At 40.1% G+C, this 14,234-nt stretch overlaps 1 protein-coding gene across 4 annotated transcripts in view; it reads left to right on the plus strand.

Moving 5' to 3' along the window:
• OLFM1 (olfactomedin 1) overlaps positions 1-14,234 on the plus strand; it is a 248,001-nt gene that overhangs the window by 143,432 nt on the left and 90,335 nt on the right. For all 4 annotated transcript variants that reach the window (XM_044058305.1, XM_044058307.1, XM_044058304.1 and 1 more), the window contains exon 5: positions 11,920-12,026. In XM_044058305.1, the coding sequence (XP_043914240.1) occupies positions 11,920-12,026 (107 nt within the window). The remainder of the gene's footprint in view (positions 1-11,919; positions 12,027-14,234) is intronic.

Genomic DNA, 14,234 nt, shown 5'->3' on the forward strand with positions numbered 1-14,234 from the left:
AGCACAGAAGAAGTTTATCAGGACCTGGGGACCCAGGTTGATAGTAGTCTGTCATTCGATCACCCATGTAGCTAAGTAGTAGGAAGACCCTTCTACATTGCCCACCTTATCATGAAGGGATTCTCATCTCTGACCCGACACTTGCAGCAGCCCCAGATTTGATGAATTATGAACCTATGAACCTATGAACTTCTAGGGTTGCTTGATCCCTTTGACCGGGTGGTATGTCTGAGATAGACTTTAGTGGAAGGGAAAAAGGAATGTTGTATCCCCTGGATATGATCGACCGTACCCATTTGTCTTGAGTGATGTCCCACCACACTTTTGGGTACAGTGATAACCTCCCCCCGACTGCCTCCAGAGGTGGACAGGCGGGCATCCATTCAGGAGTGCTGGATGGGCCTATCAGAATATGTACCTCTGTTACCCTGATTCTGCGGGTGGCATCTTCCATTGTTATTTCTCCCTCTGCTCCTGGGGAAAAATCACCAGAAGCAAAGCTTCTTTGGATTTCAAGAACCACATTTTTCCTCCCTTCTGACCTTTGGGATAAGGTCTGGTAGGGACGGAGAAGCGTACTCCCATGGCAGACAAGAGTCTTGCCATCTTGTTTGCTTTCCTTAATTTTTGACTCAAACAAGGATGAGCCGTCAAAAAGGGCATCAATAAAGGAAGACTTGAAGGGTTCAGCAAACTCACAAAGATACATCCAGGTACATCTCCTCAGAGTTATTCCTGTGTCTGCTGTACTAATAAGAAATGCCTTTTCTTTTTCTCCTGTACGTACCTCCAACATAAAAAAAACTCTTAACTAGACTTAAGCCCACCAAATTAGCAGCAGACAACCTCCCAAGTGAATACCTACAAATTGCAGCTGATGCTCTGGCCTACTCAGTATCCATCTTGATTAACCGATCTCTGTCAGAAAGTTACATTCCCACACTGTGGAAAGTATCACATATAATTTCCCCCTCCACAAAGGCGGCCCCTCCACAGAACTAACCAATTACCACCCCATAGCTGTTCACACTCCAAAATACTAGAGAGATGCATACACTGTCAGGTCTCAGACTACCTCCTTACTAACAATTTCCTTTCCAGTACTCAGCATGGTTTCCGACCAAACCATAGCACCACCACTGCCTTACCCTCCTTTACTAACACTATCCTTCAGCATAAAAACAATGGCTATCTCTTCTCTGCTACTTTCCTAAACCTATCTAAAGCATTTGACATGGTCCCACACAAACAACTCATCGCTGTCCTCAATAACCTATCCTTCTCTCAATCAATCACTAACTGGTTTTAGAGTTAACTGTCTGACCACCAACAATCCGTTGTATGGCAGAATGACATATCTCCCCAACTATCTGCCTCCATAGGGATTCCCCAAGGATCCATCCTTGGACCCCTACTCTTCTCTGTTTTCACCGATAATCTAGCCTCTGCCACCAAACATGGCACACTCATACAATACGCAGATGACTCAACCATCATCTGCTCAGCCCAGTCCCTACCCAAACTACAAAAAGTCACAAAGGAAGCCTTTCCTCTGTTGAAACTTGGTTATCCGATGCCCAATTAATACTCAACCCAAACAAAACTAAACTACTCATCTTCCAACCCACCAAACATACTCAAAACAACTCTCACTTTAACATCACAGCAAAAGACAACACCACTATATTCCCAACTGAACACACCAAATTGCTAGGAGTGGAAATAGACAATAAACTAAAATTTGACATTCACATATCCATGACTAAAAAAAAAGTCCACAAAAAACTAGGAGAGTTATACAGAAATAAGCAACTTCTCACCAAAGCAGCAAAGATTTCAGTAGCTAATTCCAACATTATCTCCACCCTACTTTATGCCTCTCCAATATATACCAACCTAAGGCAAGGCGATCTAAACAAGCTAGAGACCTGCAACAACAAAATCGACAAATTCGCCACAGAGGCATCCTACCATAGTCACCACTGTCTCTCACTTGCTGAACTGGGCTGGCTTGAACTCCCTCACCTCCTTCAATGGTATCAACTCTCACTCACCCACAAACTAGTAAACCATCCACTAAATGTCCCATCCCTCCAGAATCTACTCCAACCCTATTGCACCACCAGACCACTAAGATCCAGCAATAAAAATCACTTGCAGATCACTAAAGCCAATAACTCTGCTGGTGAGGCACTATTCTCTTGCGCCATAGCCAAATTATGGAACTCCCCTCCCACCCACAATTACCTCCGTACCATCATGCACCCACTTTAAAACTTTACCTAAAGTGCACCTAAAAAAATGCTGGCTATGCCCTTGCAACTCCCACTCTAATATCACCCACCCCATCCAACCACTGCCTTTCTTTCCACCCCACTAACTACCTTGATTATAGCAAGCTCAGATGCTCATAAGCCTAGTACTTATTATACAGCAGGAACTTCTTATTGTAACATTTGGTAATGTCTGTTATGTACTTCGCAGATAAAGATCCTAGTTGTCTACTGATGTACTATGTTCTTCATCTGTAAATATGTTTGTAATTAATTGCTATGTTAATCAAATTGTTAATTGCTATGTAATCCAATGTAGCTACTGTCTGTTTATTTTAACTGTGGAGCTTTTCTCCCTGGGCCTCTGCTGAAAATGGACCTACGTCCAGTCGGACACTCCCGGTCAACAAATGTAAATAAATAAATAAATAAATAAAATAAGACACATGGAGGAGTTTATTGTACAGGTTAAGGTTGCAGGCTGAGAGCTTAATTTGTCAGGGGCCCCCCTAGCTGTAGCACCTTGGAGGGTATCTCCTAGCTCCTTGAGGAGATCCCTCTGAAGATGAGTAAAGTGGTATAAATAATTCAGTGACCTAAGGGTAAAGGCCGCTGAAGAGAACATACGCTTACCGTATCTGTCCATCTTTCAAGATACTCTTTATTCGGCAGATGGACAGATGAAGAAGTTTCTGCTAATTTCTTCTAGGTGGCCACCACCACCACCACAGCATCTACTGGGACACCATTCATTAGAAATTGTTTGTCCTCCAGGCTGTAATGTATTTGTTGGGCCTCCTCAGAACTGGTTCCACCAGCTCTGGAGAGTCCCACGCCTTTTGACTGACTACACGCAGGAGCTTATCAAAAGGCGGAGACACCGAAGAAGTGGATGGTTGAGAACCAAATGCCTCCAGGTATACCGACTCATCTTCAGAAGGGGAGAGGGTTTTCCAGCCACCCCTTTGCTTCAAGATCTTTAAGATGTCTGAAAAAGAGACATCCTCAGAGGATGACAGTGGGGACACTTCTGAATCCTCTAAGTTAGTACGTGATGTGACAGACTCAGGGGAGTCTATGTGTTTCCTCTTACAAGTTTTCTTCCTAGGGACCTCCTCGGAGTAGTGCACCAGGGAGGTTTCAGAAGAGAAGGTGTCAACCATTGGGGCATCCTGGGGCATTGGTTCCCTACACTTGGGCTGGAGGGCTGGTGCAGAAGTTGACACTGGCCCTTTAGGGGGAAGAGTCGCTGGAGCTGAGGGTGGCGCAGTCTCTGAGGAAAGCACACTCCACATCACCTTGAAGGCACCCCCTTCCTGGGCCAGGAGAGCCTCCAGCTCTGAGGAACCAGGGGACCTGCCCTGCACCAAGGAAGATGGCTCAGAGACTGATGTGGGAGCCAAGCTCACCTGTGCCGAAGCTCTGAGTGGGAGAGTCAGATCCAACAAGGGTCCGGTTCGACTCTCCACCTTAGAACTGATGAGGGAGTCTCGGCTCCCAGATCCCTAGATGGATGACAAAATCGATGAGACTGGAGCAGAGATTGGCAACGAAACTCTAGCGATGAAGTTTGGGACCGACGGTTCCTCCTCCAGGCACTCTGGCGCCAAACTCGACTGGGTTGGAGGAGGAACAGAAGGTAAAGCAGCTACTGAAGTCAGCTCCATGACTGTCTGGGCTGGGCTCATGAAGACTTTTGCTAGGACTGGTGTACGAAGCAACCTTCTAACCACCTGAGTCGGAACCATCATCATCTGAAAGACTCCTGGATGACTGAGAGGAATGAGTGGAAGACTTGTGGCTACCTGCCACTGATTGCAAAAAAGGAGACTGCAGCACTGAACAAACCGGATCCAAGGAAGGTGACCGACTCCTTTTATGGCTATGAGATGGTTCTGAAATTCCAGGTGGAACCAATGGGAATTTTTCCTTTTCCGAACTGAAAGACTTCAGATCTGAAGAATCCACTTCCTCACATCTTTTCGACGGCCTGGAAGCTGGAGCCAAAGAAGTTTTGGATGACTTCTCAGAAGTTTTGGAGGCCTGAGTCCCTCCAACAGCTGATTCAAAAGGCCCTTTTAACAGACCTCTGAGTATCAACTTGTTTTTCCCTTCCTGCAGAACCCTTGAACTAAAAGCATGGCAAACAGAACAGGAATCCTACAGGTGAACAGTGCCCAAACAGTATCCACAACTAGTGTGTCCATCTGTGATCGACATTTTTGTGTGCAAGAATCACACTTCTTAAAACCAGACTGTTTAGACATCCTATTAAGTCACTATCAGCAAAAAGTCACAACCAGTAATAAGTCACAAAAAATAGTAAATTGACACACAAGTCCAAGAACACGGCAAAACGGGTCAATAAGACTGCAACAAAACCAACTACATTAGAAAGACCCAACGGTCTCTTTTTTTTTTTTTTTGAAAAGGAAAGTTAGAAGGAAAAGGGTTAGAGGAGAGTCTCTAACTTAAACAACATACTCCTCTAACCCGTGGAGGTGCCTCTAAATTAAACGGTGAAATCTGGAAATTAGAACAGGGGAAAGACAGCCCTCTAACTAAAATGGACTAAGTTTAGGAAGAGGAGAAAAGGGAATCCTCTAACTTAAATGGACTCACTAAAAAGGGGGAAGCCATTAGATATAAGGCCTAGGAAGATGACGGCCCACACAAATCAGTCCAAACAGTGAAAAAGCTTTTAACTAAGGCAAGGTAACATTGAAAGTATACAGCTATCTAAAGTAATTACTCTACCCTGAAAAAAAACACCAAAGAACACTACAAAAGTTAAAGAAAATAGCCACTTAGCCTGAACCAGCGAAAAAGCAATTCCGAAGCTTCAAGCGGAAAACGAGATCTGGGTAACAGTCGCTAGGCATCTTGGGTAGGATGTAGCCTTGAGCCAGTAAAAGCTCTCAAGCTTTAGTATACAGCCGAGTCGGAACCGATGCTTGGTTCTGAACACAACCATCAAGAATGAAGGTGAGATAGGACAACATAACATCATACTGTTCAAGCAGTCCTTATATTGCTCTATTTTTTCTTTTACACAAGCACTTGTTTCATTGACCGGAGTCTTGTTAGCTTTGTATTACCCACAATAAATGGTTGCTACTGGAAATCTGAGCCTTCTTAGTGGGCAGGGATCACTTTTCAAAGACCATGCATTCTGAAATTGAGGTGAAACGTCAGGGGGAATTAGCAGTTTCCTTCCTGGTATATTTCAAGTTATCAAAAGTGAGGGAGATTTAATAAGATATGGATTGTATCATGTAGGTCACAAAAACTCCCTTGCCTTAGTCAGTTGTAGGGTGGGGGTGGGTCAAAAACAGAGTATGCCAGAAGTGCTAGAACAGACAATGAGAACTGCAAGTGTGTTTTGAGAACAAAGCAATTAAAATGCAAGAATGATCTCTTCCTCCTCATACAAAAACATAGGAAAGTGGCATTCAGGGAAAAGATGTGTATTTGGGACATAAAAAAAAACAGTGAGAGCATTAAGTATGCCGTAAATTAGGGGAGAAACTAGGTCAAAGGTAGATTGGGGTTAGGTAGATAGCATAAGCAGGTAGTAATGTCGAGTTGGATGAAGCAAAAAAAATGGAGGGACAAGACTAGTAAGTAAATGAGGCTACTCCATTATTTATTTTAAGTACACTAGCGAATGCATTCAAATAACACAGTTACGTAGTGATGTCTACAGATGCCTTTTTAACAAAACAACATTCTTCAATGTCAAAACATGAGCAACAAATTAGCATGCTTAACATCAGTACATAACATGTTGGCACTTCTGGCAAGAAAGGCTTACCAGTAAGCCCACTTGTCCACGAGCTGAGATGGGGCAGAGAAGGTGGATCCATCCCTGTATGTAGATGAGCACTGTGGTTTTTGCTCACTTTCCTGGTAGCGGCTCATAGGATCTCACACTTCCTGCCCTTAGGCAAGGTTTTTTCCACAGGAGATGGCTGCCTGGCAGCATTACCCCATGATTGTTAATCAGTGGTCTCTGCACCCAGGCAGTGTGTTTTTCAGGTTTTAAGCTCTGGCCAAGGCAAGTGATGTTTCAGCTGACAGTCGTATATTGATAACCAGGTCAGAGGCATCTTGTGTTAACCGGACCCTTTAATCCTGTGCCAGAAAGGGCCTGGTTACACCAGCCAGTGTAAGGGGAAGTTTACAGATATGTTTAGTTTGTGGTTGCAAAATGCACTTACAGTGTTATCAGTGTTTTTGGTTATTGTTTCAATAAATGGTCACAGTGGGAAATTGGTGTTGTTATTGTCTCAGCTTAGATGATAATAAGAGACTGGATTAGTGGAGCTGTAGTTAGAAAGAGAGAGAGTGCATGTAAAATGATTAAGTTATTGAGACGGTAAATTTCTCTTTAAGGAAGTGGGGATATATGTGGATTTATGGGTGTTAGTAGTAGCCACTCATTGTTGCCATGCTCACAGCATTTTCTGTTTTGAACATTAAGAAGAGAATAGTGAATGAGTGAATGCAGAAAACAAACAAACAAAAAAAAGGTAAGCAAGTTAACATTTCAGTTTTAGAGAGCATTGCACCCCTAGTTAGTAAGCCAATACTGTACTGTTTTTACCCTGGAGTCTCTCTGAATAGTTATGGATATCTACAGCACTCTGTAAGCAGTAGCAGTACATTCAGAAAAACTTATGAAGTAGCTCAGCTCTAAACTTTTCAGAAAGAGAAGTAAGCTCTTACTGCTGTGTCCTGAAGCTACAAACACTAGGAGGTGTGTAGCTATATCTGAATATGAGATGGGAATAACAAACACACAACTCTGTTCCACAGAGTTTTAGACTGTAACAGCAGTTTACACTCGAGACAAGAATGCCTCACCAATTTTCTTTGTTCTGATCTATCAGCAGCAAATAGATTTCAAACATTCAGGTCATTTGGTATGGGTGTGCTGCTATCTAAGAGGCCCCCGCCCATTTATAAAACTAAAGAAAGAAAGGATATTACTTAGGGAGAGTGACTGAAGAAGTACCTTAAATTATTAAATGGAGGAGGTCTTAACAAAGCTAACAGTATACCAGGGGGAATCAACCAGAAAAGCACATTCTAAGCATCAATACACTGTAATGTATCATTAATACCTATCAGAGAGCAGGCTAACAAAGGTAGAACAACATTAGTAACACCCTCTTCATATGGCAAAGTATGGCTTTCAATGCTTGTAAATTTTGTTGTCTCACCTATCATTCCTGTCATAGTTATAAAATTACAAACTAGTCAATTTATGCAGAAGAGTAAAAACAATGACTTAAATGCAACTTATAGTACTGGAGTGAAAGTGTGCAGTGCATGCAGACTGCGATTAAGAGGAGGGTGGGTGGGAGGAGAGAAGGACTAGAAATACTGAAAAAAGATATGGAGCCAACAAAGTAGCGGCTGTAGTTTGTTGGATTACTAGTCGAAGTCCCTCTGTATGTTTTGCCAGGTGTCCAGTGCCTTGATAAAATATGTTTTTTGCAATTAGTGTAGTCTTTTTATACTGAAGTAAGCATGCAGCTACAAAAAGGTAAGGGGTATAGCTGAGTGTATGTACCTGTGTATGACTGGGGCTGCTGCTGCAGCAGCTCTGCATGAACATGAGTGTACAATGGCTAGCTAGGGTCAAGAGCAGCCAGTAAGGCAACTTCAGAGAATTCCGGGTTTTTTTTTTTTGTATTTTTAATATATTCTTTCTGTCTCCTCAGTCCAACCTATGTAATCATCTTCTCAACTAAACCTTCTTAATAAGTCATACAAAGGCTGCGTTCATGCAGAATAGATTTCAGTGAATTTTTATCAGACATATACTGCAATGGTGGTGCAGCGGTAGCGTTGTTACCTCACAGCAAGAGGTTCTCCCGTTCGATTCTCGGCTGGAGTGCGGGGAGTGCCTTCTGTGTGGAGTCTGCATGTCCTCCCTGCAATTGGGTGGCGTTCGAAAGACATGCATAAATGGGCGTGCCTTCGTTGAAGGTTGGACGTCAAGCTGGCACCTCGACATTCGTGAAAATCTACTGCTAATCGTTAGCGGACCGATGTTTCGCTGTGGCGCCCCCTAACCGGGAAAAGCCAAAAGACAAACAACAACAACTAGACTTAGAAACTTTTATAGCACTTTCTCTGCATTAGTCTCTGAAGAATACCTTTTACATTTGTCTTAAGTGATCCACCCCCCCATGGAAACTGACACTCCCTAAAACTCCACTTGTTACCTAGCCAGTTGGAGTCTGTCTAAGTTTAGTTTCAGCCCCACACCTTCGAATGCCTGATACACTTTAAATGGTACATTTAAATCCTTTTCATATTGCTCAGTCTTAATATACCTGATCACCCAGAGGTTAAGGTACTAGGATGTGTGTAAACTTATGAGAAAAACAATATAAAAGCTAATCACAAAGAAGTTTCAGGCACTGTAGGCATAAAAAAAATAAATATTTACTGTACCCAAACAAGAAAAATACTTCACATTACTTTGAAGACAAGCTACCAGATAGGGTGTTGCATTGATGCACATTTACTTACTAAGTATAATTCAAATAAGATATTCTTTCTTTTCTAAAGGACAGATAAGTGAACTAAAGGGTGAAATCTCTCCTCGTATAATCCTCCATCTTTTTTCCCCGCTCACTGATGGCTCATCCAATGTAATTCAAAACTTATGCATTAATCTTGTATTGTCTCAAAATGGTGGAAACTTTTCAGTCTCCATCTGTGCTGTTTTTGCACTATGCAAAATTCTGTCTTTTGTTTTGCCCAGAGGTCAGGGAACCTTTCTCTTTGCTTGGCATTTATTTGCCTTTTACGTGGCCCTGGAGAGATACACAGCTCTTTTTTTCTACCTCTTCACCTTATGAAGGCATTTCAGAGGCATTAATGTCCATCACTGTACATGCATTTGCAGATTTTTTTTATATGCTTTAATTAAATATACCATTAGTTGCAATTTACCTACAAAATTCACTTCAGGGCAGTAAAGAAAGAGTGAGGATATAACCAAAAATGACACCTTAACCCAGTGTCAGTTTCCTCCCCTTGAAATTGGACTGTTACATTTTTTTACAGTGAAAGCCAGCGGCTCAAGACATGTGAAAATCTACTAAAGTGTTTGTTGCTTCACTTTCATCTGAATGCCGTTTGAGTCCAGTGATGCATATTGCTGATGCAGTATCAGCCACATCCATATTCTAACCTTCAACCATCCATCGACCAATGCTGTTCCATTACCACCGGGGCAGTAGGGCAAAGAAAGGCAGTGAGGTGGATTAATCAGTAGTAGACTAACAAAAAGGTGCTAAGACTAGAGTAAGTTTTCATTTTAGACTGAATTGACAGTGTAGTATGCCCTCTAATCTTGATTGTTGTAGTTCCTTCAGTTACATGAGTAAACCTGAGTTTTATGTCTTGCTTGTGAATGCATTCTTCTGGCTGGATTCATTTTCTGAGTCAAATAAGGAATTACTGCCTTGATTTTTGATTGATCTGTGCTTGGAGTAGGTGTAAACCTGAGAATTTTCTCCTCACAAATATCAACTAGAGACCCATCTCTTAATACATACTTTTTTTATTTTTCCACAAAATAACAACCAAAACGAATAATGCAAAACTGATACCAGGTCTCTCAAGAACTGAGACAAAAATCCCTGACTGTGGATTAATTAAAGAGATACTATTCAAAAATTGGACAATTTTTGCTGTCTTCAACAACCTGGCAGACAAAGTAGCGGTTAGACTAGTCATAGTTTACCGCAATGGAAAATACCTGAAAACTATTTTGGAACAAGATACCATTATAGGGATTACCACCAGTCATAAAAAGTTTGGTACTGTCAAATGTGGCTTTTGTAGCCAATGTAAATTTATCATGGTTTTTGTGTAGGTGAAACCCAAAGAAAATTCAAACAACGTATCTATGAACATGACTTGGTCATTAAGAAACAAAATGTTAAAAATCCATTAGCCAAGCATGTAATTCAGTATACCGATCATTATTTCTTGTTTTTTGGTTTGGACCTCATAGAAAAAAATCCTAGGGGTGGGCTGTGGGAAGATTTAATTGAAGCACGAGTTGTAATGGCAACTCAGGTTGAATGCCATCCACAAGCCCGGACTCAATGACCATGTTTATATCGGGAGCATTTTAAGGTTAAAATCTTATACTATTTAGCAGTGATTATATTTGTGTAGCTACAGACTTTCTGATGATTAGCATAAAGATTAAACAGATTTGAAGTTGCATTATAGTTTTTTTTACATGTTGTTTAGCCACAGATAAATGATAGACTATTGGATGATTTTATCAGATGACTTTTGAGGAGAGGTATTTAAACATTTGTATTTGCATTAGTGTTTGATTCTGAAGAAGTCTACATTGTAACGGACAAAAGCACTTTCTTAATTATTTTATATTTTCCATTAAATTGTTATTTATTTTATTTCCCTGGTTTTGTCTCAGTTCCTGAGAGGCATACGTTTTGCGTTGTTATTTTTTTATTTTTCCCTTAGCAGACTGAAATATTTTTTACTTTCATTTTTGCTTATACTCTACTACATTTACTTAGTTTGGCCATAATCCATTATAGGCTTTGTGTAGCTGTTTAAACAGATCCATGGGGTCCATAAGGTTGCCTTTTCTGCAATTTCATTGGATACTCTTCCTGAGCTCTCTCTTTTGGAGTGGCCTTTCTGTTGGCTAAAGAAATAAGTAAAAGATCTATGGCCCTTTTATTCTGGCCCTGGATCATTCTTTTCTCTCTGTCTCTTTAATGCACAGGCTTTCATTGCCTATTACCAGGGTTATTGAAAGAAAAAAAAGTATGATTATTCCTCTTTATTTAACTGCAATAACACATTTTATTCTTGAAGTACATTAACTGCCTGTGGCATAGTTTCTACCTTATCCTCTACCAGCAACTTTGTGGCTGTGTCTAACCCTGAAACTTTTGGAAAAAATGCTCTTTCACTGATTTATGGTCTTCGGAAGTTAAGGCTTTAAGTTCTGTTTTGCTTTTCTATACTACACGGCATGCTAGATAGATGTTCCCAGGATTCATAGACAAATCACTACTAGCACTTTATGGACAACACCAGATCTACTCTCCAGCTGTTTTTCTTTTTTTTTATTTTTAATTTCAATTTCAGGTTAACACTTTTCTTCTTTTTTTCAAGTCCACACTTGCATGGTATGAGATATTGTATTTACTCTTTTACCATGATAACCATGGCATTTTTCTGTTCTGTATTTTTCTCTAGATTGCTTTGTAATATCTCTACTTGCTGATGTGGACTTGGTCCTTAAAAAAAAAATGCAGAAGCCAGTAAGTTTGAATGAGATAGAAAATGTGAGACAGAGAGAGAGAGCGAGCAAGGAGACCTACATTTTCTTAACATAATCTGTAAAATCTTAACATTTTGGCATGAAATTGAGAAATGCTATACAAGGTAGATTTTGCTAAAGATTATTGCAAAATATGTTTTGCCTTGTCTTCTGTGTTGTTAATTGTTATAAATGGTGTAAGTGTCATACCAAGCAAAATTAAACTGGCAATATGTCCAGGATTAAAATAAATGAGACAGCTATGACTGTGTTCTCATTAAAAGACTAAAACATGTTTTCTGCTTTCAGCTTGTGGAAAGCTAACTGGAATAAGTGATCCTATTACAATAAAGACATCTGGATCAAGGTTTGGATCATGGATGACAGATCCATTGGCACCAGAAGGAGATACCAGGGTATGTTTTTAATTCCCTTTTAAAAGATGATAACATTAATGGATTTATTATATTTCTGCATTGCATGCTGAGGTGAAGAATAAGTCAAAACTAAACATTAGTCTTCAAGAAACCGAAGGCATTGCTTTGAATGTCTAAAGTATGAAATATTCTGGAAGTGTAAACAATAAACGTGAGTATAGAATCAACTAAAATAAAGGTGACTGTGTAGCAAGCCAGCATACTATAACAATCACTAGAACTGATGGTGTAATTTATAAGTAGAACAGTTCTAGGACTGCTGTTTATTGGGTATGAGACAAGATGGAATAAAGTATATAGTGCATGGAAACACACTTCTAGAATCACAGATGTTTAGCAACATAAATCACGATGACTGTGTTAAACTTGGATTACAAGATTACTACTTCTGTATACATGCTTCAGAATTAAGCCAATTTATGGTACAGGATCTTTTGTGTTCTAATTTTTTTTTCTGTATAGAAAATCAGCTGATGACACTTTCTGACTTTCCTGTGTGTTCGAGATCGTGGTACAGCTGGGATAGAGGAATTTGCCCTTTCCTTACTGTTTTTTGTGTGTGTGTGTGTGTGTGTGTGTGTGTGTGTGTGTGTGTGTGTGTGTGTATATATATATATGTATATATATATATATATATATATATATATATATATATATTTTTTGAAACTTTGTGTATGTATAAAATATCTGTTTATGGCTATATCTATATGTACGCACAAAGACAGCCCTATACATAAATGCCCAAATAAGCTATTCCTGCTAAAATAAGAAGTTCTACAAAGAAAAATTGCACTGGGCATTTGTCTGAAAACAGAAGCAGACTATAATGTATCACGCAGTTCAGGCACTGCTGTTACCCACAGTGAGAAAATATATATTTGATGCGTGTGTGTTTATGTATAGATATTGATATAGATATACATTTTTTATATATATAATATATATATATATATATATATATATGTGTGTGTGTGTGTGTGTGTGTGTGTGTGTGTGTGCGTATGTATGTATAACCAACAGCAAATACAAAGTAGCACAACAGAGGCACAATGTAAAGCATAAAACACGGTACTTTAATAAACAGTTAAAAATCCACCACAGTAAAAAAGATAAGTGCTTTCAGGTATGACAATACCCTTCATCAGATCTAATTCATTCATTGTTAGTGAAAGTTTTTTTAAAAGGATTCACAGCCAATCATAATCAATGATTCAGTCTCCACCTTCTCCGTTGATGAAGCATATCCTGTCAATTACCAGACATTCTTTCTGTTTTTTGGTTCTTCGGGTGATATGGGAGAATCAAAGGGGTAGAGATATCACTCTGCAGTCTGAACTTACTGAGATGCACTGGATAGGTAATCTGCAATCTGTTAGATATTGTGGATGATGTGTATACTGAATCCAGCTTAAATCCTGATTCCTTACCTCCAGCCCCTGTTAAACCTGACAGATACTACAGAGTCCCTGACTCACACAAATTTATGTATAAAAGCCCTGTAGCTGACCCTGAAACTATTTCTCAGGGACCAAAAGGGGTTAAGGCCTCATCAGCCAAGAATCCAGTTCCCTCTGACAGAGATTCCAGAGCATTAGACAGATGGGGAAAGAAAGTATATACGTCTACAACTTTAGCAATGAGAGCCTTAAATTGCCAGTTTCACATGCTAAAATATCAGCAATTTTTACTGTCTCAGTTAAAACAAAAAATGCTTCCAGAATCAGATCCTCCTAATTTTAAAGAAATGCAGGATTTTTTGCATGCAGCTGAACAATTGGGAAAGCATACTTTGCAATGTGGTTTTGATTCTCTAGAGGCCTCCTGCAGAGCAGCAGTTACAGGCTCTGTCATTAGAAGACATGCTTGGTTAAAAGAACATACGTTACCAGATCATGTTAAAGCAAAATTATTGGATGCACCTTTGCAGCAGGATGTGTTATTTGGAGTTAAGGCAGAAGAGATATTAAAGAAAATGGAGGATAAGGCAAAATCTATGCAAACGGTGAAGGATTTCTTACAGGTTCAGCCTCCTAGATTTAGCAGAAACTGGCCAACTAAGAATTGGTCCTTTCCAATTACAGACAGACCTCAAAGGGGAAGATACAGATGTCCAAGAGGTAGAGGTCAAACACAAGGCCCTTACAGGCCTCGACAATGGGTTGCATCAGGCCAGAAAGAAGGAGAAGA

Source organism: Protopterus annectens, chromosome 16.part0 (assembly GCF_019279795.1).
Source record: "Protopterus annectens isolate FY-2018-M chromosome 16.part0, PAN1.0, whole genome shotgun sequence".
NCBI lineage: Eukaryota > Metazoa > Chordata > Ceratodontiformes > Protopteridae > Protopterus > Protopterus annectens.